Raw genomic sequence first — 27,748 nt, forward strand, 5'->3', positions numbered from 1 at the left:
GAATTGAGTGAGGCAGGGGGTCCTGGTAGGAGAGGAACTCAGAGAAGTAATGGATCTGATCAAGGAAGGCCCTGTAGGCCAAGGTTAGGACTTGACTTTGATGGTAAGTGAACTGGGAAACCATTGCAGGTTTTTTTTTTGTTTTTTTTTTTTTAGCAGGAGAGTGTCATGATCTGGTTTATATTTTAACAGTATCATTCTGGCTGTTGGTTGAGAATAAATTATAGAAGGGCAAGAGCAGGAAGAGAGAGAACAGTTAGGAAGCTATTGCAGTAATTCAAATGAGGCATCATGGTGGCTTGGGCGGGAGTGAAGTTAGGGATATATTGAAGAGAGAATCAATAGGGTTCTCTGATAGGTTGGATGTGGCCTGTGAAAGAAGAGGCAAGAAAGATTCTAAACTCTGGCCAGATCACCTGGAAGGGTGGAGTTATCAACTGATAATTTAGAGGGCTGCAGGCTTGGGGATGGTGGGAGAAAGAACAGGAGCTCACTTTTGGATGTGTTAGTTTATGCCTTTGGATATTTAGGTGAAGATGTCAAACAGGCACTTAGATATCTGAGTGTGGAATTTGGGAGATAGAAATTTGGTAGTTAGCAGCAAATAGATAGTGTTTGAAGCCTTTTAACTGGATGAGTGAGTTAGAGGAATAAGTAAAGATAGGGGTGTCTGTTGAATGCTTACTATGTTGTAGGACTGGAGATACAGCAGTGGCAAGACTAAAAAATCCTGATCAGATGTTTTAGGGAGAGAGACAGTAAGCAAATAGAACATGACATCATACTATATATTCTCTATCTACAAGGTAAAGCAGGCTAGGTAGAGAGGAGGGTTAGAAGCTATCCAAGCAGACCTGGAGGAGTCTTTGCACCAAGGTGACGTGATACAGGCTGTGTATTGCAGGAGGAGATGGAGCTACAGGGTCTGGAGGTGATGGTCACTTGAGAGGTGCTTCGACAGTCTAGGCAGGGGTAATGCAGGCCTGGACTGGACCCCACCAGGGCCGTTGCAGAGGATGAATCCTATATGACTTGGCTCCTGACTGACTGTGGTAAAAAGGAGATCAAAGGAAAGAAGAGAGACCCAGTAGTAGCTACTGAGTTTGTTCTGTTCCAGTGACATGTGGTTTTACATAATCTCTTGAGAGAAGGGATATAACTGTCATTTTAATCTTGAAGTTTATTGATCACTTACTATGAACTCGCCTTGAGCTAAGTGCTTTATATGTAATTGATTATTTAACCCTCAGAACCTAGGAGGTCTGTACTATTATAGTCCTCATTTTTCTGATGAGGAAGTGGCCTTGGGGAGGTTAAGTAACTTGTCTGTGGTCCTGGAGGTGCCTGTGGCGGAGCCAAGGTAGCAGCCAGAGGACGGCCAAGCGTTACTCACTGCGCCACACTGCCTCCCTCTGGTGATGCCTGTGCTCTGTGAGGACGGCCTGCCTTTGTAATCTGGATAGGTGCGGATTCATCCTTTGTGGTTTCAGTCTGTATCAGACGTTAGAGGGATTTAATAATTTTTCATGAAGAAGTAAAGAACAATACACGAATGAATTAAGATTTTGTTTATATGACCGTACTGGAAGGTAATTATAAGGAAGAATGTACCTGGATTAGAGTTCTCAGTACATGTAGAAAGTTGCCTCGGTTACAGAGACGTCCAAGGAATTTGTTGAAATGCACTTGTCGTGGGCTTTACCCAGGAGGCTTTATCTTTTGATGTGAGCAGAATTTTGAGTGGAGGGGGAATTACAGAGTGGTGGGAGGGGAAGGAGAGTTGGCCTTTGTGCAGATTGAGGGTAGTAGAGGAGACCCTTGATTGAAATGTGGGTGCTGGGAGCCAGGGCCCCATGTGATGGTGCACCCACCACAGCCCTCTAAGCAGGAGTTTTAATTTGATAGGAGAGGCAATTGGGAGTCCTGCAGGGTTGTTGAGAGGACAGGGACAGGATCCGAATGGTGCTTGGAAAAGGTGGGTTTTGTTGCATTGGTTGGAGTGGGGCAAAGCCGGAGGCAGACGTGTCTGTGATCCTCTCGTAAGCTCCCCATACCGCTGTGAAACAGGCAAGTGGATAATCACTCCCATTTTGTGAGTGGAAGAACTGAAAGTCAGGGTTTGAAAGGACTTACCTGCCCTCTGAGCAAGTTGGTACAGGGTGGTTTTCCAACACTTTCATTTTCCCAAGTTTCTTATTTGTTGATGCTGGGAAAGCAAAGCATTATTGTTAGGAATGTTAAGAATGTGTGTGTGTGTGTGTGTGTGTGTATTTAGTGAAACTGTTAATCTGATATATTTAGTGCGCTCACCAGTGATTGGTTTTTTCATGATGCTAATTTAACATTAACTATTCCTGTTTATGAATATTTCTTCAGTAGTTGTATCTGCAGTAGGCGCCAGTAATAGCCTAACTCAATAGTAGTGGAGGACCTGAATCTTACCTTTGTCTAGTGTAAGTCACAATTGACCTTCTGAAAATTCAGAGTATGTTGTATACCGGAATACTTCCTCAAGTTGAAATGTAAAATTTTTATTTGCTTAATGCCATCACATGTTTTTCTTTTCCTTTGACTTATCTCTTTCATTACTCTTAAACAAAATTTCATGAAATGTTTTATATGCAGTTGTAAAATTTCCATTCTTAGTATGCACCCAGTTTCATTATCGTGGTGGTGGTGGTGGTGTGTGTGTGTGTGTCCGCCTGCAGTTTTTCATTGAACTTTAACAACAGGGATTCTCAACTCTCTGGTTCTAGATAAGTGTTAGGAAGTCCATGAATGGCCACAGTTGTTAGTTGTATTTTGTCTAAATGAGCATTTGCCTTTAGCAAGTCTGAAAGGAGTCCTGCCAAAAGATAGGAACTGCTTTTTAAAGAGGGACAGCTGAATGAGTAGACATGTATCTTATTTAAGACTTTTCCAGCATTGCTGTTTAAAAACTTCAATTGTAAAATAGTCTTTGCCCTGAGCTACACTGGGAGACTTGGCTGCCTTGCTGCTTCAGCTCTGTCAGTTGGCCTGGAATCCAAAAGAAACGAGCACAGTATTGATTTTGTATTATAAGCTGCTGTGGCCTCTTGTCCTTTAATCTTAACTATTGAGTGATATTGTGAGTTTGGACACTTTAAAGTGGTGTCTCCTGTTAACGTTGTGTGAGAGAGGATTCTTCTATTAGACAGTCATAGGGCCCCAAAGTTTTAGTCTACGAAGGCTCTGAGAAGTCCTGCAGAAAAAGTAAATTAACTTTGTCAAACTGTTTGAACAGAACCTACCTTTCTTTTGTGTGTGAGACGTAAATAGAATCCACAGAACTAATGAAGCGATTTCTAATGTCCTTCTCTAGTTAATTCTTTTTTTTTTTTTTTTTTTTAATTTTTTTTTTATAGCTACTTTTATTTTTATTTATTTATTTATTTTTGGCTGTGCTGGGTCTTCGGTTCGTGCGAGGGCTTTCTCTAGTTGCGGCAAGTGGGGGCCACTCTTCATCGCGGTGCGGGGACCGCTCTTCATCGCGGTGCGCGGGCCTTTCACTATCGCGGCCCCTCCCGTTGCGGGGCACAGGCTCCAGACGCGCAGGCTCAGTAGTTGTGGCTCACGGGCCCAGCTGCTCCGTGGCATGTGGGATCTTCCCAGACCAGGGCTCGAACCCGTGTCCCCTGCATTAGCAGGCAGATTCTCAACCACTGCGCCACCAGGGAAGCCCTCTAGTTAATTCTTTGACGTGTATGTTGGTGTTTGGAGGGGCCCTTCCTGGGTTCACAGTTGGATTTTGTGCAGGAACACCTGCTGTGATGAAAGTGAATTGGAATGCTCTGGGAAAACGAACAGGCTAGATGACACGAGGAACTATGTGGAAACAACCCGCTTCAGTCATTCTGATTCAAGTTGCAGAAAATGATGAGAGCTAAAAGTACGCAGATAAGTTTTGAAGGTAGACACTCAAATTTAATAATAAATGTAAAAAACTAGAGGAATGCAGGTATTGGACTAGAAGAGGACAAAACTTTAGCCATAATTTTTTAAGGCTCACTGCAAAGAAGGTCATTTATTATTACCTTTGTAAAGACACTTGGAAAATGAAATATTCAAAACGATAACTGAGGGGAAAATGGTTCTGAGAGTCAGAAGGACCAATTATTTGAGCAAAGTTCTTTGTTAATATTCATTCTGATTTTGATGTTTCACAAAAACAACAGGTTATTTTGGCGAGAGGACGTTATTACCCCATAGTAGATTTTATTTCATATTTTTGGGGGACCCATGTATATTTTCTTAAGACACATTCCAGTAGAGAATGAGAATATTGAATAAGAGCAGTGTGAGTTTTGAGAGGAAATAATCTCAACATTGATGAGGATTGTGGCATGCCCAGGGACCGAGTGTCTTGTATGAGATCCTAGAGACTGTGCAGAAGCTGTTCCAGTTCATTGGGTCAAAAATCCACTACTTACGAAAAGCTAAGTACGGATTTGCACGATTGACCATAATGGCTTCAATTTTGAAAGATAGTGGTATCAGAGAGCACTTCCAGTTGGTGGGATAATTTGAGAATCATCTATGCTCAAATGGCTAAAATATTGTACTTTTTGCTACTTCATCACCCCATTTTAAAAATAGGGAGGGGGGAAAAAGGCCTGTCGAGAAGGTGGAGGAATGTCAATTGGAGAGAAAATCACAATAACCATGTGAAGCCACTCCTTAGTTAACTACCGCCTGAAGGTTAAGCGTTCTTTAGAAGACTGTCGGTATGGAGAGGCCGAATCAGGGGACGTCTGCACCTGGGGTGTGTGTGAGTGTGTGTGTGTGTGTGTGTGTGTGTGTGTGTGTGTGTGTGTAAGATGAAGGGAGAAGAGAACTTGTGAATAGGAAAGAAGGTGTGGAGAACAGAAAGCTAACGGTAAATCCTAAAACTTGGAGCACTGGGAGAATTTGACTATTTTAAACTGTACTGCTCACTTAAAAATAGTAAAATTATACCATTATTCTTTCAGTATAAGAGGAGATAAAAATATTGTTTTTCTAAATTGGAAAATTTGCTGTAATCTTGCTGCTAATGACTGATTTCTTCCAACAGTTGCAAGGCTGTTTTTGCTCTGATAGGTTGATAAAGGAAACAAAATCAAGAATGTATTGGAAGTTCTCAGAGAAAATTACAGTTTAGGTATATGTTGGGGGTGGATAGTTAGACATTTTAATTGAAATAAAACAGTTTAATACTAATAAGGGATCACTGTGGGTGTACATTTGTAGTACATTTGCTCTTGAGCATTTAAGTAGAGTATGTTAATGCTTTTGCAAGAAAATTATTTTTGATAACATCCGTCTAAGGAAACTAGCTTAGGAAATTGGTGTTTTAAACAATAGAGATATTATACTTGCATTTAGGGAATGAATTAGGATTCTTTGTACTGCTTTAAAAATTCCAAAGAGTTGGAGTCTTTTGGTGTGTTCCTCTCTAGTGGTAAGGAAAGTTAACAATAATTAACACAACAGATGATGAAAGCAAGCTTACACATCTGGAGAGTGACCACAGTCTGCTGTATACCTCCAAACACCATTTTAACTGACCTACTTTTGATTTTATGAAAGACTGCTAATGATTTATTCTGTCCAATTGAAAATAACTTTTTTCTGGCAGATAGATTGAAAACATCTCAGTTGGCCTCTCTTGCTGTTTGATTTAGATAGTGCATGTGATAGATTAGTATCGAATGCTAAATAGCTGGTAGCCTTTAACATTTTTCATTGTTAACCAGCATTCACTATGATGCCTTAAATAGTGAATTAATCTTGAGGATTTATAGATCCATTAGGCTTTAGAATAGGAAGGATTCTTATCAATAAGGCAGAGCACGAGTTCTCGTTGTAATAGCGTGGGGGGGTGTTCATGACAACTGCGGGCTCCCTGGGTCCATCGCAGATCTGCTGAATCAGAGTATTTGGGCGTGGGGCTTGGGAATGTGTTTTGAACAAGCTCTCCAAGGGAACGTGTTTCACACTGCAGTTGAACAACGGCTGGTGTCATTTACGGCTTTATTTCATGGATGTGGAAACAGGCACAGAGAGGGGACGGTGACTAGTTTCGTAGGAACCACAACTTTGTCTTCCAGCACTACTAGACGGGTGACACTCTGTTCTAGAATGCCATGTGACCTCATATCAGGGTAGTCCCATCCCTCTCTACGTACAGAACTGGAAGAGGTTTAAGTTAGCCCTAATTTCTACATGTACCAACACCATATATGACTTCGAAATAATATTCAGCTCAGCTTGACTGTGTGTGTGTACGCAAGCGCTTTGTCTGCGTGTGTGCTCATTTTTTGAAAGATACTTATCACCACTGTACCCGCATGTTCAGAATGATAGTAATAATAATACAAAGTTTACAGGGGCTAATAGAGATCTCAATTTAATGAGAAGAGCTGAGTGTGTGAAGTACTTATTCTGTACTTACTCTGTTTTAATGGCACCCATTTTCCCCCTAGAACTTCCTTGAGCAAGTCTGAATTGTAGCCAGAATACTTCTTTCCTCTTCAGACCCTTAACTGTGATTAATAGAAAAAGGCACTTGTCAAAAGGGTTTGAAATGGCAAACCTTGATATTGGCGCATGTGGCAGTAGAGATAGGTCTGTATCCACTTACTCCATTATGCTATTTAACTTCCGAATTCAACAATTTGTCTTGTGCTCTCTGCTTAAAAGACGATGGCCATATAAGCTGTTGTTAACCATATCAGCAGGGTGAAATATTATTTCCCTTCGAACGAAACCACAACTTTCTTTGAGGATTTAGCCCACATTAGAAAAAGCACCCCAGTGAAGCTGCTGAGAAGTAAAGGGCACTGTTAGCAACTCTCCCTTTGCCTCTGAGAGGGATGGATTACTTTCGGGTTTAACTGAAACATCCTTTTTGTGTTTATTGTATTAATGAAATTTTTAGGATCCATGAGAGAGAAATTGTGGTTCAGTGTTTGAAATAATGTAGCTTGATGAACCTTTTTTATTTTAATGGGAAACTTGTTTTCCTTGATTTGCAGCTTCAAAGAGTGAATCTTTTGGAAATTAAAGTGCATTAATTTAGTTATTCTGTATGGAAACAAAAACATAGAAAGTAAAAATTTGCATAAGTGAAGACCTCGATGATTTCAGATTATAGTGTGGTGGAGGTTAAGGAATAAGAGGCCATAGAATTTGTAAAAACAAATTCAGTCTAACCACTTAATGGCATGTGCAAGTAATTTGCCAATTAAATATTTCTAGTATCTGAAAGATCTTCAAAGCAAAGAGTGGTGGTTCTTAATCTTTCTTAATTTCATACTTTCAGAAACATAATGGAAAATTACTTAGTTTTTTATCACTTTTCATTCAAAATTTTAATATATGAGCTAAAAGAGGATGATTTTAAGTATTTGAGGAAAATTATTGCTTTTTGAGACATGTATAAACTATGATATTTCCAATCACACTGTGCCTGATTTTTTTTTTTTTTTTTTGGTATCTTTTGTAAATATTTGGTGCCCAGATAACAATCTTCATTATAATTAAGACTTTAGATTTTGGAATTTTACCATTTTAATGGTCACCTACTATGTTTAGAACATTGTACTGGGCACACTTGGCTACAACCCTCAAGTTATTTTACTCTCATTTTACACATTGAGAGAATGGAGTCAGAGTAAGTAATTTGCCTAATATCACTCATTAGTAGGAAGCAGATTTGAGGGTTCCAGGTTTTTTTTAAAACACAGCTTTATTTAGATATAATGCACCCATTTAAAGTGTATGATGCAATGTTTTTTCATCTTTTCACATATTTGTACAACCATCATCAGTTTTAGAATATTTTCATCACCCCAACAAGAAACCCCGTACCTTAGCAATCCTCACTCCCCACTCCCATTTTCCCCAGCCCCTCCAGTCCTAAACAACCACTAATCTACTTTCTGTCTCTCTGGATTTGCCTATTCTGGACATTTCATATACATGGAATCATACAACATGATTGTATGATTCATCATACAACATGGTACGTCATACAACATCATACAACATCATACAACATCATACAACATCATGGTCTTTCATGACTAGCTTCTTAGTATAATGTTTTCAAGGTTCATCCATGTTGTAGCATGTAATAGTACTGTATTCCTTTTATTGAGGATGTCACATTGTTATAGATATACCACATATTGTTTATCCATCCTTCAGTTAATGGATATTCCGGTTGTTTCCACTTTTTGGCTATTGTGAATAATGCTGCTATGAACATTTGTGTACAAGTTTTTATGTGAACATATGTTTTCATTTCTCTTGGATATATACCTAGGAGTGGAATTGCTGGGTCACATGGTAACTATGTTTAACTTTTTGAAGAACTACCAAACTCTTCCAAAGTGACTGCACCATTTTTACATTCCCACAAGCAGTGTATGAGGGTTTCAGATTTCTTCACTTCCTCACCAACACTTGCTACTTGTGGGGGTAAACTGGTATCTCATTGTGATATCTCGTTTGATTTGCATTTCCTTAAAGGCTAATGATTAGAACATCTTGTCATGTGCTTATTGGCCATTTTGTCTTTGGAAAAATGTCTGTTCAAATCCTTTGCCCATTTTAAACATTAGATGAATTGTCTTTTTATTATTGAGTTGCAACAGTTCTTTATATATTCTAGAGTTCTTTACCAGATATGTGATTCGCAAAACTTTTCTCCCATTCTGTAGTCTGTCTTTTCACTTTGTCGATGGTATCCTTTGGAGTACAAAAGTTTTCAGTTTTGAAGATGTCCAATTTATATATTATTGTCCTTGGTTGCTTGTGTTTTTGATACTATATCTAAGAAACTATTTTCCAATCCAGAGTCGTAAAGATTTATGCCTATGTTTTCCTTTAAAAGCTTCAGTTTTAGTTCTTATATTTAGATCTTTGCTCCATTTTTGAGTTAGTTTTCGTATGTGGTGTGAGGTAGGGTCCCACCTTACTTCTTTTGCATGGTTGTCCCAGCACCATTTCTTGAAAAGACTAATCTTTCCCTATTGAATTGTCACCCTTGTTGAAAATTAACTGACCATAAATGTAAGGGTTTATTTCTTGACTCTCAGTTCTATTCCATTTGTCTTATATGTCTGTCTTTATGCCAGTACCACACAGTCTTGATTACTGTAGCTTTGAGGTAAATTTGAAATTCAACTTTGTTCTTCTTTCTCGAGATTGGTTTGGTTATTCTGGGTCCCTAGAATTTCCATATGAATTTTAACATCTGCTTGTCAATTTCTGCAAAAGACACCAGCTGGAATTTTGATAGGGATTACACTGAATCTGTGTATCACTTTGGGGAGTATTACCATCTTAACAGTATTAAGACCTCCCATCTATGAACATGGAATGTCTTTGCATTTATTTAAATCTTCTTTAATTTCTTTCAACAGTGTTTTATAATTTTTAGAGTACAGGTTTTGCATGTCTTTTGTTAAATTTTTTCCTAAGTATTTTATTCTTTTTGAGGCTATTGTAAATTGAATTGCTTTCTTAATTTCATTTTTGGGTTGCTTATTTCCAGTATGTAGAGATACAGTTGATTTTTGTATATTGATCTTGTATCCTTCAACAGTGCTGGACTTATTAGTTCTAATGGTTTTTAAGCGGATTCCTTAGGACCTTGAATACACAAGATCATGTCATCTATGACCCAGCTTTTAAAAATCACAACTCTTTCCACTACAACCATACTGTGTAGCCTGGGAAACTTATTGGGGGAAATAAGTTGACTTTTTGAGGCTATATTTAGGTAAGAAATGATTACCACTTTGTAATTATCTTTTTATAATCTTAAAAAAAAAGTGCAGCAGACTTTCAGCCTAGAAACATTTGTGGAGAAAGCAAAGTCCCCAAAAATAAACCCAAAGGTTTTTTGAGCTTATTTGGTGAAGTCTTGCTTTAAATACTATCACCATTATTTGGTGATATTATGGGAACTATAGACCTTCCAAACATAGTTTGTTTGGCACATATTGAAATAACAATGATTATACTTTGAGATAAGCACTCTAATTTGTTTTTACTTTCAGGAGGAGTGGCTGAGCTAAGAAAACTATGATTTTAAATATCCAAAATATATATCTAGTGCTTCATTTATATTTCATTGCTAATTCAGTTTTGCTTCTTTGCCTATATGACCTCAACCTGGGGGTAAGATTTTAAGACCTTGTGCTTTAGACTAGGAGAGACCTTCTAATTTTTTTAAGTTAGTAATAAATCTGCCAAGTGATGCTTATTTGAAAGCCATCAGCAGGTGCGTTATGAATTATAGTCGTATTTATTAATTTATTTATTTCACAGAACCAAGGGACCAAAAAATGTAAAACATTTTTCTCTTTCCTCTCCAGTACTGCAAGTTAGGAAGTTAAGTTTGGAAAGCTCAGGGAATGGTAAAGGTTTAGTGATAGGATGACCCTAAGATCTACTCCTAGAGTCTTTTATGGTAAAGCTCATGGAATTTTCCATGAAAGTGAGAGTACAGAGCAGTTTTGAAAATCACTTTGGTTTTTAGTTTCTGATTTTCCAGCTATATGATGGAAGGAGTACTCTTACCTCTCATTGTCTCACCAAGGCATGGAGAAATCTTAAAACAATCAAATGTTAAGTGAGAAAGCTATTTGAGCCTCCTAAAAGGAGAAGAGAATATTAACCTGAGATGATATTACAGTGTCTTCCAAAGTGAGGGGGGAAGTTCCAGAACCCATTGTGACTTAGAGATGTTTGTTTTCATGAACGTACAGGAAAATGTTGAGGCCAAGCATTTCAGAAAATCAGTGCCCCACAATGACTTCTTGGAGCAAGATGAAGTGTTCAAAGACTTATGAATCTCTAAAATATTTTCAGAGAAAAAATGTGGGTTTTCCAGAGTGACAAAATTTAATATTTTAATTTCTTAAAAGAGTTTATTAGCCTTGAAAATGACTATAGAAATATTGGTAGTTTTCCTCTTTATCCATAATAATAATGCTCATATCATTTGATTTGTCCAATTATAATGACTTGGTAATCTTATGATATTTGAGTACACAAGCCTCTGTTAGGTAAGTTAGGAGAGTGAAAAATAAATTTTGTAAAGATTGTATCAAGTGGTAAAAAACTCCAGGTCTTTTTTTTCTGCAGAATTCCATGACCAACTGTTCTTCCCGTAGCAACCTTTTCTTCACCACAAATGTAGCATCAAGTCCTTAGGGTTTGAAAATAATATTTGCTTCTGGCAGGTGATGCCAACATCTGTAAGTGCCTAGACCAGGATCTGTCCTGTCTCAGTGGCTTTGGTCCAATATGTTTTGATTGGACCCTTAATTCACTTCAAAAGAAATGAACCCTTCTTCATGCTGTTGCTCTTTACTGAAAAACTCCCTCACAGATTCATCTGAATAAATCCTCCACGGCCTTTAGGACCCAGATCAAGTTTTACCTTCTCCAGACAGCTTTTTTTTCTCCCACTGTTGTAAATGCATCCTTCCTTAAACTTCCGTTTCCTTGCCAAGAGGACTGTTGCTGTTTAGCACTTAATCCAGTATACTGTTTGGATGTGTTGTTTAGTTATTTCTTGTGGATTAGACTTGGATTCAGCACCGTGTCTTCTCCTGCCCTTCTACTTCCCACAGGACCTGATACAGTGCTCCCAGATGTGCTGGCTAACTAAGGACTGGCATTCTTACAGTGGCCAGTGTGTTAGAACAGCTGAGAACTGAAAATGGACCCCATTCTCAGGGTCGTGTAGTTTGTAAACTGTCCGACTCCAGGGAGCACTGGTCACATAAGGCCATGAAGTGAATGTCAGTCACTGGATTGTACAACTTGCATGTCCCCTGGGGTCTACAAGTGGCCTGTGTGTACACTTGCTGCATTACATTAGCTAGTCTGGAGAATCTTTCCTACCTCCTTCCTTTCATATTTTTTTGTTTGTTTCAATGGGGAGTTTAAAAACCCTTCTATAACTCTTTAGGACAACGTTTTTCAAAATGAGGTTCTGGACCCTTGAATTAGAAAAACCCGGGATGCTAATTAACATGCAGATTCTTTAGTTCACTTGAATCAGCCTAGGCCTGGGGCTGGAGACTTTAATAAGGAAGACTGACAATTCTTTGCACTTCACTGAAATCTTAGGAAATGATTGGTGAAATGGCTTTTCAGTAGGGTGGAAACTGTAGTGCCTCAAAGGGTTAATACCACTGTCCTGAACCTGGTGCACTATTGTAAACCTTTTCTTCCTCATTTAAGTTCAGCCACAAGTTAGTGAATAGTTGCTCTATGCCCACCATTGTGCAGGCACAAGGGGAGAAGCAGATGTGAAAAATATGGCCTTTGTTCTCAAGGTGCTAATGATCTATGTAGAAAGAAAAGATGTATAATTAATGTGTATACTCACACAGACCTATCTGCATACCTATACAATACTATATAGAGATATCTTTTTAAAAACACATCAGTAGTGCAGGTCTGTAGGATTGACAGTTTGTAGAGTTGAAACATGTTTTAGAGATCACATATAGCTCTATACTTCAGGGGGACTAGATTTCAATACTTCAGGCAGGCATTTGCATAAGAGAGACAAGCTCTCATGGAATAGTGGAGAAAGCTCTAGACTTAAGGTTCAAAGCTCACAGTTTTGAATTCAAGTCAGAGCTCTAGTAAGCAGTGAATGATAGTTAATTATAGGAAAAATAAGATTGTTGGTTAGAGTCAGTCACATTTTAAATTCATTTACTAAGTTTTGAGTAACCTAAATTTATTATATATATTTATAGTTTTATACCATATAAATATTCAAATAGATAATAAATGCCTTAGCTTTATATGCCAATATTGGGTTAATACCTTCTGTTACTTTTCTTTATATTAATACATGTAATTTGCATATATTTAGCCTAAAACACATTTTCACTACATTTAATTGATTTGAATATCCAGCTGACACACCCTTTTTATAACATGCCTGCTTTTGTAAATGTCTGTCATCTTGCTTACGGTGGTAGCAGGAGATATGGAGGGTCTTTTTGGGTAACTTCCTCATCACTACTGTGGGAGTTCCTGTTGCTCATTGTAATAGTTTGCTGAGGTTGCCATAACAAAGTGCCACAGACTAGGTGTCTTAAACGACAGAAATGAATTTTCTTACAGTTCTGGAGGCGAGAAGTCCAAGATCAAGATGTTGGCAGGATTGGTGTCTTTTGAGACCTCTCTCCTTGGCTTGTAAATGACAGTCTTCTCCTTATGTCTTCACATGGTTTTCCTCTGTGCATGTCTGTGTCCTAATCTACTTTTCTTATAAGCATGGCAGTCATATGACATTAGGCCACCCCCCCCACCACGACCTCATTTTAACTTATCTCTTTGAAGAACTTATCTCCAAAATATAGTCATATTTAAGGTCCTAGGGGCTATGACTTCAACATATAAACGCAACACAGCACGTAGATCTCATGTCCTGTCACCTCTGAAGTCTTCTATTACAACATACCAAACTTTCATCATGAACTTCTGTCTTTCCAGCTCTATCACTAACTTCATCAAGATTTCCAGTGTTGGACTTTTTGTTCTCCAGAGTCATCATTTCTTTATGACTTTTACTTAAACTTCCATCCACCCATGTCTCCAATATTGGGTTAATACCTTCTGTTACTTTCTATAGGACGTTGAAGGAGAGGTCAAGAAAAGGAAGGACCTCATTTTTGACAGCTATCCCATGATTATTGCATTGAAAAGTTATTTTACCAGAATGCTTGGCAGAGAGGAATCTTTATTTCACCAGCTTGGCAGAAAAATGGCCACAAAGTCATTTTTGCTTGTATATTTCTCTAAAATTTTATTATAGTATATAAACATTTTTTTATAGAGTAAAAAATTGTGGGTTTTTTTTGTCTTTTGGTCACATCTTTGTCATTTGAACATCATTTCTCATTAGAGCATTTACTGGTCTTGATTAGAAGATTGTGGGCCTTCCTTGAATCTATCCTGGGCCTGCTTCATACAGAGGCATAAAAATTTAGAATGGGAAAGGAGCTACAGATTATCTAGGTTAATATCTATTCCATCACATATAGCCACTAGAATAATACCTGGCACATGGTAAGTGCCTAAGAAATTTTAGCTACTATTAGTAGTAGAATTTGAACCCAAGTAATTTGACTTTCAGTTGGGTAATTCCTTCTCAGAGGTTTTGGAGCCAAAAAGAAACTTTCAGAGTCTCCTCCTACTTAGTTCATTTCATTCATCATCCCCCACTCAGATCCTCAATTCTTGATTCACTTCATTTTTCTTATGTCCTTTCTCTCTTTTTTTTCTCTTTTTTCCTAAAAGTGGAGAAGACAGAATAAATTCAAAGAAATTGAGGGTTACACTTAAAAACTTCTTATTTTATTGTCCTTATCAGGGCCAGCCTGAGGTTTTCTGCCATCTTTTATAAAATTTATGCATGGCATAATTCTGATTTTTTACTGCCTTCTCCGTGCAGATACACACCCAATCTTATACTGATGGCAGCACTACTGTTTCTTCATGGCAAGACTTTTAAAATTTCTGGAAACTTTAAAAGCATGGAATAAAAACTTGTGAGTGTAAGGGTGGATGGAAGTAGGAAATTTGGGGGAAACAGTGGAAACACGTGCCAAGGTTTTTGGCACCCTTTAGAGTATTAAAGAATTTACTTCTTTTTTTAAATAGTTGCAAAGGGAAAAAAACAAGGTAGCAGGCACAGTTTGCTCATAAAAGTGAGCAGGTTTGGTAGATATATTTAAAGATGTGAAGGCCAGGACAAATTCATTAATATAATTTGTGACCCTTTACCTTCCAAACATACACTCATGTTGGGAGGCGGGGAGACTAGTAAATAGAAACGTGAAGCTTTAGAAAAGTAAGGTTTTTCATATTGTTGTTTTCTGTTCTCTGTCAGTCCTCTTACAGTTTTGTGGTAGAGGCTAAAAAGAGGGGAAGAATCAATACTACAGTACATTTGGTAGCCCATCTTAAAATGGGATTATTTGGACCATTTGAGAACTTCTGTTAAGCCAGAGTGTGCAGGATAAAGTTAAAGGATTGGGCTGTTGGCTCTTCTTCCCATTACCTTTTAAGTGTGGCCTGATGAACAGTGGAACTTTTTAAAGCTTAAATAGAGTCTTAGTGCTGTTGAATATATGCTTCAAGATTTATATCTAACTGATTTCTAAATCCTCAAAAACATTTTAATAGCTTCTTAAAGAGGACTATATTTAAGACTTGTATAGTGTTCTATGTGTTTCTGTATGTATAAGTGTGTTTCCTGCCACTAAAGATTGAATTATATCCCCTGTGCCTAGAAAATAATATTTGTTGAAACAAAACAGATGATGATATGAGATTTAGCTTATTACTTTCTTTTGTGACTACCTTTTAGGGCCTTTTGTGTGTGTGTGACTTCTTGATTTTTTCCTTTTATTTTATTGGATGGCATTATTAACTTTGACTTCATGAGACTCCCAGTTCTATTTCTGCCATGATTTTATAATCTGTGTTTTTAAAGTTGAGTTACTTTTTCTACAAAGAAAGTAGCAATATCCATTTAGTAACAGGTTTTATAAGGAAGAACCCGATTTGCTTTGTTTTAATCAACCTTTCTTTTCTCTTTTCAGAGGACGTTAAGCAAGTTTTTGAACAGACCACAATTCATCAACATATTCCATTTAACTGGGATTCAGAATTTGTGCAACTACACTTTGGAAAAGAAAGAAAAAGACACCTGACATATGCGGAATTCACTCAGTTTTTACTGGTGGGTCTAGCCCTTATAAAAAGTTGAAAAAGAGTGAATAAGTAAAACTACGATCCTGAGGCACATTTGCTAACCCTGGCCAAACCATCCATTTGGAAGTATTTCTTTATTAGTATGTAGAAACTATAGGATTAAATAGACTCTTACAGACTCTGCAGAACCCGTTCCTACTTAAATGGAATACACATTGAGGACCCAGGAAATCAAGTGATTTGCTGAAAGGTCACATAAATCAGGAGGGGCACAATCAGAACCTGAACTCTTGGCTTATGACTGGTTCTACCACTACTTACCAATGTTTTGTTTTCCCTTGGGAAATGGCCAGGTGTCATCATCAGCATCTAACCATAGAATCATTTCACCTGAGGCCTTTTTATAGACAAGACACTGGATCTAGACCTTGACTGCATATTGGAATTACCTGGGGAGTTTTAAAAACTATTGTTGTTTGGTCCCCCACCTCTAGAGATTGGATTTTGTATGTGTGTGTGATGGAGGGCAGGGAGGGACTGCTTGGGCCTTGGGGTATTTAAAGCTTTTCAGGCACTTCTGTTGTGTTGCCAAGTTTGAGAATCACTGTTCAGAGCACTTAGCTGTCCGTATCCGTATCCGGGGTTCAGCTCTGTGGAAGTTATCTGCATTTCTGGGACGCCCCTGGCCCAGTCCCTCCTGACTTCCTCTCTTCACTCCCTGCTTCGTGATAATTTCACTAGGCCACTGATGATACTAACAGAAGGCTAGTAACAAAATACGATCACAGTTTAGTTTTCCTCCTGAAGCATAATTTTAAGACTGTGTTGATTCGGATATTGTTTAGTCACTAGAGATCAATATCTAGATAATGTATAGGTCTGTGTGATAAACCACTCTTTCTTTCAGATTTTTATGCATTTGTTTGGTTTCTCTAACAATTTTATTTTATTAAATATAATATTTTAAAGACTTGTTTAAGGGAATTAGTTTGCTGTGTGTAAGTCGTGGGTCTTGAGGAAAAATTTGCCAAGGAAACCATCTTTTTCTTCTTTTTTTTAAAAATTGAAATGTAGTTGATATACAATATTATGTTAGTTTTAGGTGTACTCTATAGTGGTTTGACATTTGCATGCATTCTGACATGTTCACCATGATAAGTCTGGTAACCATCTGTCCCCATACAAAGTTATTACAATATTGACCACATTCCTAACGTTGTGTATGACATCCTCGTGGCTTCTTTGTTTTATTACTGTAGGTTTATAGCTCTTAATCTCCTTTGCCTATTTTGGCCCCGCCCTCCCCAATCCGCCTACCCTAAACACCTTCTCTTCTTTGTTGTTAGTAACATCAGCAGTGGGTATCTTGGTGGCCCTGCTTCCTTCGTGTGCCTGTGACCTTGCCAGAGTCTTCTGAGGAGTGGTTGGAAGCACAGCTGTGGGGCGGCGGAGGTGGAGGGTACAGGGGCACACGTGCACCGTGCCGTGTGCTCTTCACTCAGCATTTTGTGGTCTCCATTCTTAGGCACAGTGTATGTAATAGGTTGACTTTAATAGGTGCTTCTCTTTTTGACTTTCACTGGTATCATTATGATATCTAAAATTTGTCATGCTTTGTAGTTTGCTTTTATTTTCCCAGTCTTTGAAAACTTAAAAAACAAGATGTCTTAAACATGCCTTTGTATTTATTTTAAAATGTGTTAATGTCTATGAATTCCCATTTGCAGTTCTATATAAACATAAACCTGCTTAAATAACTCAGGTGAAGAATGGAATGTGAGTTGTTAGGTTTGTGCTGTTGTTTATACAAGACATCGCACGCGGTAGGAGGTGGTATCCATTTTGATGAGGAATAATTACAATAATGCTATTGAGACAAATGCCTCCAATTGACTTTATGGAACACAGCCTAATTAACTTTTAGTCTTAATGGGATGTTAGCAGTAGTAAGGATGATCGGGTTTCCCTTTAAGCAAATATCAATTATGCCGAATTGAGTCAGCTGTAATCCACTCAGCTGCTTCTAGGCCTTCCTCAAGATATGGACAAGCCAGAGGCAAAGAGGAGATGACTCAGGGATTACTGATTAGGTTTCCAGCTGCAGCTTGTGGGGCATTCACTTGTATTGGACTCCGTTCTATACTGGTGAATACACTCATCCCTCAGTGTCCTGCGTGGGACGATTTTGACTTTGTAGCCAGAATGCAAGTGCTAAACTTTTACTAGATTAAAATGGTCTTGGTAGGTAATTAGGGCTTTGCTGTTGTGTCCCACTCCAGGCCCAGATATAAAGGAATTAATGGATGTATCATGGTAGACTTGCTATGAATGCCGATGAAATGCCAGTTTCGGTGTCTACCATTGGGTCACTGTCCCACTGCCCCCATTCAAATGCTTCCTTTGCTTCCTTTGAAGTCTTTTCTGAATGAAGGTAGAGCCTCAGACCTCAACTTCAAATACTTTGTTCTTTGGGGCTCTTTTCTGGATGCAGGGACCTTCTTAAAGATGTAAGTAAACGTAATCTCCTATGTTTGGGGCTCTTGCTTTATCAAGCATGTGCCCGCCTTTCTGCTGTGGGGCAGGGCTCAGAAACACAGGCACCAGCTCCCTGTCTGGCGCCAAGTTCGTGAAAGAACTGCCACCGTGCATGCCACTTGCCTGTCATCTGAGGATGAAGAGGAGCAGCCAGCCGTAGGGTCAACTTCACGGTGCTTGTGACCTCAAGGAGCCTGTTGTCGAAAACACCGGTCAATCCCACTGAAGGGCCTAGAAGGTATCAGCCTCACACTCTTGTGTGTTAACCTGTGCTTATGTATGTGCACGTGTTTGTGCCTGGTGAGCAGTGCAATTCTCTGCAAGGTCAGTTTTTTTCCCCTTCATTTAAAAAATATTTTATTTTATTTTATTTTTATTTATTTATTTATTTAAATAAATAAAAAGCCAGTCTTCGTGGCTGCGCACAGGATTTTCTCTAGTTGCAGTGAGGGGGGCTACTTTTCATCGCAGCGTGCGGGCTTCTCATTGCGGTGGCTTCTCTTGCTGCGGAGCACGGGCTCTAGGCACGCAGGCTTCAGTAGTTGCAGCACGCGGGCTCAGTAGTTGTGGCTTGTGGGCTCTAGAGCGCAGGCTTCAGCAGTTGTGGCGCACCGGCTTAGTTGCTCTGCGGCATGTGGGATCTTCCCGGACCAGGGCTCGAACCCGTGTCCCCTGCATTGGCAGGTGGATTCTTAACCACTGCGCCACCAGGGAAGTCCTAAAAAATATTTTACTATACGGAAGCTGGTGTGAGTTTGTTATAAGCCACCATGTGGCTGTGAGGACTCCACATGTTCACATGTTCGTCTGGGTACTGTCTGAGGTGGTTGGTGCCGGTCGTGGGCATCGATTGGATGCTGAGCTGGAATGTTGTTTTCTGTGCTTTGGTTATAAAATTCATAAAGTGGTGAATCAGTTTGATATACTTGGAGCTAAATTTGCCTTGTTTGTACTTTGTATCTAAATGACAGTGTTGAAGCAAGTAGCAGGGATGCAAAGCCTCCCTTCTAGAGTCTTGGTAGGGAAGGATTTCAGAAGGGAGTGGAGCCATAGTCCTGTTTCCCCCATCCTTAATACTGTTGCATCCACTGCTGCTATCTTTTATGTGCCGGGTTCTATCATCTCCACTTAACTGCATGAGTGATGGTGTGTACATGTGAATGTGAATATAGTTTTATATGTTGCAGTGTATGTGTGTGTATTTTAAAATAGTCTATAAGCCTTTCCAACATATCTGTACTCTCAGCTCTTAGGGCAAAGCTCTCATTTTATGGTTACTAGTTGAAAAATGGATTTTAATGTACTGTAAACAGTATATTTAGAAAGCAGTTCTGAGAAATTTTCCTATTCTATACCTGATGGAACTCCTGTTCATAAATGATATGAACATAGAACTCTCTACCCTGTCTTGAAGTATTTTTGTGATTGTTACTCACATGAGGCAAGCCACCCAGTTCATCAAATGTTTGCTGAGGATGCAGGATTTGTCGAGAGGGCTTGTGCAAAAGGCTCAGAGGTGCAGAGGTAGCAACTTTTGAAATACTTAAAATGTACAAGTCTGGGCGGGTGTTCCTATGTTTAGTCGCCTGACAGCTCAAAAGGCACAACTACAAACAGATATAAAATGTATACCCTATGAGGATGCTCTTTTATAACAAAAATCCTTAAGGGTTTGTAGCATAAACCCTTATGGCAGGTGTAAACCCGAAACCAACATTCAAAGTGTGGTTAGAGCAGCCGTCCAAAGTACAAAATTAAAGGGCCAGGTACTACTATAAGGTCTAGTTAACAGACCCATTTTACAGATGAAGAGTCTGAGGCCTTTTACTTTAGAGTCTCTTAGCAGTATCTCATTTGTGATTTTGATTTCCACTTCCCTAATGACTGATGATGTTGAGCATCTTTTCATGTGCTTGTTGCCACTTGTATGTTTTCTTTGGAGATGTGTCTGTTCAAATCCATTACCTTTTTCTTATTGGATGGGAGTCATAGGCAATTGTGAGCACAGAGTGAAAGAAAGGCCTCTTAAGTTTTTCTGCCAAATTATTCTGTAGAGTCGGTACTGACTCTCAAAAAAAGAAGTAATAATAGCAACGACCTTTATAATTTACAAAGTGGTTTTAAATATCCTGTTTCTGATGCTAGCATCCCCCAATACCCTGAGAGGTAATTATAATTATTCCCTATTATGTACAAAAGAATAAACAGACTCTAGGGTAAAATTTTGCATTTACGGGTAATTTTATGGGGAAATGCTCATGGCTTTCAATAGGGTCCCAAAAGAGTACCCCAAAAGAGTACAGACCCGCTGTTCTAGAGCTTAACTTCTTCCATAAGATCACAGACATGTGAGGGATTAAAAAATATGATGCCATTACCACTATACTCCACTATATTGTCTCCAGGGCCATGGCTATGAAGTTAGTTTCTGTTCCTGGAAGGGGCCATGTTTCTGAATGGGGGTGTACAGTCATGCATTGCTGGACATTTAGCATTCCTGATCCCTGCCATTAATCGCCAGATATGATTATAAAAAAGCCGTAGTAGGGGTACGTGTTACGGTTGTTTCCAGTTACTTTTTTTTTTTTTTTTTTGGCCACACCGTGCGGCTTGCAGGATCTTAGCTCCCCAACCGGAGATCCAATCCAGACCCTGGCAGTGAAAGCGTGGAGTCCTAACCACTGGACCTCCAGGGACTTCCCCTCCAGTTACTTCTTGATAATGGTTTATAATCATGGGTATATATTTCACATATAATTATTACAGTTTAAAAATCATCTACACATAGGAGTTTCTAACGGCTCTGGTCTCAGGATAGAAAAGTCTCAGATTACTACCCAATGCGATACGCTTGTTAACTAGAAAACTGTTGCTGTTAACTACCTCTCCTGTAGCATTTTCTAGCTTAGAAAGTGCTTTGGCTTGTGTTGGTCTTTACAGTTGCCTTAGGTGTTAAGCAGTTGCTGTTGTTTCTGTATGAAAGATGAGCACGTAGAAGCTTGGAGGAGTTTTTGTCCAAGATGAAACAGGTGGAACAGAAGTTGGTTTTAATTTTCCTAAATCTCTAGCAGTGTTTTTAAATTTTGTGTAAAATCTTTCTGAAGTGATTATTTTAAAAGGCGGTGCCCTGGGCCTCTGTCCCCACCAAGGGTCTGATTCAGTAGGTCTGGATAGGGCCTAAGAAATTGCCTTTCAGACAAGCATCCTGAATTGTGATGTTCCAGATGGTCCGAGGGCCACACGTTGAGAAACATTGGTCTAGATGACAAAACCCTGACTGTTTAAAAGCACAGAATCTGGTGTTCAGGTCTCATCCTAAGGCTGATGGGGAGCTAGGAGAGGCAAACATGATCAGATTGGTGTTTCAGAAGGACTGCTCTGGCTGTTGTGTGGACAGTCAAATGGAGAGGGATCTGACTGGGAGAGGGAGACCATCTGGCCATTTTCCAATCCAAGAGAGAAATGACTGTGGCCTGGGTTGGATGGTGATGGTGATGAACTGAAGAAAATGGGTTCAAGAAAAGTTCAAGAGATGGGCCTGACCAGGCTTGGTGATCTGTTAGGATGGGGACAGTAAAGGATATGCAGAACTCATGGTTCACTCCTGGATTTTAGGCTTGGGCAAGTGGGAGGATGGTGGTGATTTACCGAGATCGGGAGCACAGGGGGACGGGATGGAGGACATGTTGGTGAAGGCCTGTGAGGAGTGCTTTGCATGTAATCACCATTGACGTGTGTGGCTGGGTTGTTTCCACCTCATCACCTCAGTTCCTTGGGGTTAGGATCCCATAGGAGCCCTACCTATGGCCCGACAGACTTGAGCATTTTTCCAAGAAAATTCTCTTCTTCATTTCATGGAGCCAGGAAATTTCTTCTGTTTCCAGAGGCCTTCCTCCTATTACTGTAAGAAGAAGAGTCATGCAGAAATCAGCAGTGCTGTAAACTGGTGGCGAGGCCAGATTTTGAAGGTGGGATTCCATTAGTTAGCCAAGAAATGGGATAGCTGGCTTGGGAGGGAGTGGGGCTAAAAATCCTCTCTAATATCTTCTCATCAAATAGAGTTTAAGAATGAAGTTGCCTGACCCAACAGAAAGCCCTCATCACAAGGGTGTGAGTGTTTTACCATAACTTTATTCAGGTCCTCCTTTTGTCAGGAGATGGATGGTGAGACCCAGAGAGGTGAATCATAGTTGGTAGAGCTAGGAGTAGAACCTGGGACTCAGAGCTGTGTCTGGTGTCCCGACCAGCCATTCATGTTTGTTAGGACCCTTGTCATCAGATCACGTGAGCCCCAAGATAGCCCTGTTGGATGCCAAAGCATATTCATGCAAATAAGGCAACTGAACAGTTTTGGTTCTTTTTGTTAAATCAAACCAACCAGTATTTTGGCTTATGGGTCAACATGGCATACAGACCAACCCAAGTCTTTTGTGTGAAATGGACATTTTGGTTTTCAGGTTCTGCGCCCTAGAGAGCAGAGTTCTGGAAGTCAGCAGCCCCAGGTGCTGGTGCTTACCACGTGTCCCTCTGGAGGCCAGAGATTTGCTGCTCCTAGTCAGCTGTTCTGAGTCATAGGGTTGCGACTATGTATGTCAAGGTATCCTGGTTTAAGGCAAAACTTTCAGCACAAAAGGCTGTGTTGTTAAAAAAGAAATTGTTCCCCCTGCCAGCCCAACATCACCACCAAACAAAAGAAAACATAACCTTCAACCATGGCAACATCAAATTCTCAAGCTTTGGAATTGAAAGAGCATTTCAGGTGTTAACAAAAAACAATCCTTTGTAGTAGAACTTGCTGAAGCCACAATTGTTTAAACAGGTCAGTGGACCACTAACAAAGTCCTTACTTAGGATTGAGTAACCCAAGCCATTTGTGCCCCCCCACCCGGGTCCCCCAACTTGCCATCTGTATTAGTTAAAATATCTAGACCCTGGATCTTTAGTATCCAGAGACCATGATTATATTTGCATTCTTAACATGGGCGTGATTTTTATGTTGATTTTAAGTTGGACCAGATGGGGTCTGTGATACAGCTTTGGTACTGCTTCATAAATACAGCACCACTTGATGTTCCAAAATGAAATAATGAGTAAAGGTAGCTAATGTTGTTTTGCCCTCAGCTTCTCCAAGAGATGAGATTGTGTTTTGTGTCCAAATGGAAACCACTGCTAGTTTGGCGCTGAGTGACCAGAGATGGGGGAATAGCCTGGTCACTTGGAGAGTTAGACGCAGGATTCATTTCATTCGCACTGCACTTTCTGCTCTCTGGGCAAAGGAAATCAGAATTCATTGTGCTGTTGTGTCCATGGTGTTCATCAGCTTGCTGTTTTGTTGAGTAGCCTGTTGTGCAGGCTTTTACAGTAGCATCCTGGTAAAAATGAACACACCATATAGCTGTTACCCACTGTGAAGTTTAACGTTGAATCAGAAGAGCAAGGAAATTGAGATGGAAAAGCTCTGTACTTGGTTGTTGCCAAGGTGTTGCTGTGTGTGTAGTGTTACTAAAGACCCTTTTAATTAGAGACCCCACCCAGTGAATTGGGGATGAAATTTCACGCTGAACTCTGGAAGTCTGACTGCATAGGCTGAATGTGGGGAGCACAGAAAAATGTTGAGAATGGGAACTACTTATCTCTCTACCTATTCCATTGCCAAGTTCTGTTTTTCACTCAGTTTAAAAATATGTGGATCTTTATTTTAACTAGAATTTTTTCCTCCAAATTAGCATAGGATTATGAAAGTGATACTTATATATTAAATAGTAGAGGTCCTGATACTTGATGTAATATAGAATTTATTTGAAACAGGGCTAAATATAATACCATATTTTATAAGCAAACCTTCTTTATACATTTTTATTCCTCATTTTCATAAATAATTACCTGCATTTTCCCCAGAATTCTTCTACCACCACCCGTAAAATGGAATTCTTTTAAATTATATCTTTGTTGATAACCCGTTGTTATTAAAGTTTTAGATATATATTTTTTAATTTCAAAACTGTACAAAACACAAAAATGCAAAGTAGTCGGGTGTTTTTTGGTGTTCTTGGCTTTATAATATAAGTCTAATATAAATCATCTGGATCTGCTGCTTGTTTTGAGGGTCTATTGGTCTTTTTTTTTTTTTTTTTTTGGTTCCTGATAAATTGTTTTCAGGTTGAAGCACAAACTTGCACGTCTGAATAGAGGTGGAGAGAAGTTTTGCATTCAAAATATACCCACTTGAAAATTGGAGATTATTAAGGAAATGACAGGCCTGGAACTCTTAGAAGCATGAATGTTAAACCAAAAGTGGTGTAACCCCTATATATGTGTATTTCTGTACAGCTAGCAATTCCGAAGAGTTTGATTTTTTTTTTTCCCCTCCTGCAGCATTCTGAATGGGTGTGTTAAAGTAGTTGGAAACTGCTACAGTAGAAGCCTAGTCCATTAATCATCACGTACCGGAATAGAGGGAACAGAAAACAGTTCACTGGCAAATGTAGAGAGAAACTGGGCCTCCTTTCACGTGCTGGAGCAGGACTTCCTTAGAGGTGGCCGTCCAGCTCCTTGCTCTGCGAACTTCTGGCCTTAGGTGAAGGAGGGCCCTTTCTCTTTACAGTCCTTCCTGGCTCCATCAGCAGCGTTTAGGAAGCGCCCTGTGGCCTGTTACTGATAAGAGCTCTCTCGGGAGAGCCATGCCTTCATCCCAGCTCTCTGGGTTTTCCACAGGGTCTCAGGCCGTCGATTTTATTGTCTCTACTCACTTATTTAGGTATTGCTTCCATTTTTGTCATCTGCCTGCTCTTTCTATGCATTGTAAGATGATCTCATCCATTTTTACAACTTTTTTTTTTTTTTTTCCTTCTGGTTTTTGGTAGGCCTTCCCCTAAAAGGAACGGGCAGCCCATGTAGGATAAGGATATGGCTCTGAAGCCAGACCGCCCGGCTGCGTATCCAGTTTCATCCTTAGCGTCACGCGACCCTCAGCTGCTCTTTACCTAATTTTTCCATCTACAAAATGGAGGTGGTGGGTAATCCCACCTCATAAGGTTATTGAAAGATGAAGCAGGAAAATGCCGCTGTCCCTGGAGCATAGCCTGCGCTCAACAACAGTAAATGTTAGCCTTTTGGGGTTTTTTTTTCCCCCCTAAAATCCTGTTGTCTGCATTTCTCAGATTTACGTTTTGACCTGTACCTCTGGCTTTCTTTTGTTTGTAGCTGGAGGCAGAGCTCATCTCACTCCAAGTTTCTCCCCGTGGTCAACTAACTACCTCATCTCTTTCCCCTTACGTATTTTCTTTTGTGGTAGATTCTCCTATCTCTCCATCATCCAAGGTGAGAATTCTTTAAGAAACTCTTGTTCCATTTTTATATATAAATCACCACCCAAACTTTTCTTAAAATCTCTTTTCCAGTTATCTGTCCAGATCACTTATGATCCCCTTACTTATGGTTTTACCCAAGGCAGCGTAAGTTAGTGGTTGGAATTCTCAGGTTTGGAATCCGACAGTACTTTGGTAGAGATCTCAGCTCTCCCACCTCCTAGCTGTGTGACGTTGGACTAGTTATGTAACCTCCCTAAGCTTCGGGTGCCTCTGGGAGATGAAGGTGTTACCACTTCACAGGACTATTGTGAGGCTTGAATGAAGTCCTGTCTTTGAAGTTCTTGGTGGAGCCCCTGGCCTGGAGAAGTGTTCAGGCACTCAGCTGTCACTGGTATCCTCCACCCTAACTGGTCTTCATCGCTCTGTTCCTGTTGTTGGTTCAGAATGACTTAGCAGAGCCGCTGTTCCTTACTTACTAGGTGATTTTTTTTTAAAGACTCCAAGAACTTATATTGGAATGGACTTTAGAGGTTTTTAAACCATTCACCTTGACCAAAATCAAAGCTACTTTTTATTAAGTGCTGGTCACACGTGACGTCTAGTTTTTAACCACCCGGTGCAGTCAGGTGTTGCTGAGGCTCTGAGATATAAACACACTTCCCTATGCCCTCCCAGCTAGGCGCGCCATGACTGATACTTGAGCACTGCCCATTCCGGTCCCAAACTTCAGATTTGTCATTATAACAGATTGCTTCCACAACCCCCTGTATAAAATGAAATAAAATAAAATATGAAAAGATAAATAAATAAAATTCCTTGGCGTATGTTTCTCAGCCAGTAGTTGAACAGGTATTTCCAGTGACTGGGAACCCCCTACTTTGCAAGGTAGCCCATTTCATTGCTGAATAGTCAGGTTAAATACTTCTGTGTTTTGTGCTAAAACCTGATCCCTCTATCTTCTCTCCATTGATTTTTTTTTCTTTAAGAAATACAGAGAACCAGTCTAACTTCTTTTTTAACCTGATAGTCCTTTAAACTTTAAATATTTGAATGTAACTATTGCTTCTCCCATTGTTCTCCTCTCCCACGCACGAAGGACGAGTTTATCCATTCTGGTTCCTTTCGTTTTGGAAATGAACGGTAACTACCCATGCTGTATACACCATGCATGCCAAAAGCTCGCCGTCCCAGCTTTACCCCTCTGGACTCAGATCTAGGATGCTTCACCGTCTTGGTAGCCCTGAATAGGGTTAGGTTTTCCTTAAACAGCTGTAGAGGTGCCAGTGGAGAGCTCTGATGTTAAGTCAGTCTGCCGTGAGTAGTGAGCCTGGCTGTTTGTTTCAAAGGTCATTCAGTCTTGAATTAAGTATTTATAGAGAACCTGCGTGTGAGCTCCCCCAGGCCTCCTTATTGGTCTTTCTCCTCCTCAGTCTCTTGAGGGGGAAGGCCCTTTAGATTTGGTTTCTCTCCTCCATGGTCTCTGCTGTTGTTAGGAGGACAGTCCTGGTGTTTGAGAGCGCATCAGAGACTTTTGCCTTAACGAAAAAGTTTTGGGAATTTTATTGTTTTCTCGTGAAAATAGGCTACAGAAAAATCTAGAGCACTGGAATACTTTAAAAGCAAATTGACTGTTTATCTTTTCATAGCTATGAAGACTCCTAAGTGTCAAATAAGATTTTTAATCAAATTCCTGACAGCAGCATTATCCAGGCTTCCCGTGCAGTATAGTGAGGTATTAGGAGCAAGGTCAGTGCAGCGGGACTGCCTGGGTGTGAATTCCAGCTTTGCTGCTTCCTGTCAGTGAGACATTCGTTTCCTCAACTGCTACAGTGGGGTTAATAATAGTTCCTACCTCATTGGGGTGCTGTGAGCATTAAATCAGTTTATCACTACAGAGCACTTGAGAACACTGGCAGGTAATGTATGCTTACAAAATGCTGTTATCGTGGCTGTTTTATCATCTGAGGTAATAGTTTTCATTTCCTCACCCAGAAGAATAGTCATGACATAAACAGATGTTCTTCAGAAGGCAACCCCCATCTTCAGTAAGCTACTTTTAAGTTTGGGGAAACACATAACTGAACGTTTTTACTCTACTATTAGAGAACTACCTGGATCTACCTTGTTTTTCATGGAAT

The 27,748-nt window shown here is 39.7% G+C and overlaps 1 protein-coding gene across 1 annotated transcript in view; it reads left to right on the forward strand.

Moving 5' to 3' along the window:
• Window positions 1-27,748, forward strand: part of SLC25A13 (solute carrier family 25 member 13) — a 205,006-nt gene that overhangs the window by 98,280 nt on the left and 78,978 nt on the right. The window contains 1 exon segment of the mRNA XM_082471842.1: window positions 15,654-15,793. Coding sequence (XP_082327968.1) covers window positions 15,654-15,793 — 140 coding nt within the window.

Source organism: Balaenoptera physalus, assembly GCF_965194825.1.
Source record: "Balaenoptera physalus genome assembly, chromosome: 8".
Taxonomy (NCBI): Eukaryota; Metazoa; Chordata; class Mammalia; order Artiodactyla; family Balaenopteridae; genus Balaenoptera; species Balaenoptera physalus.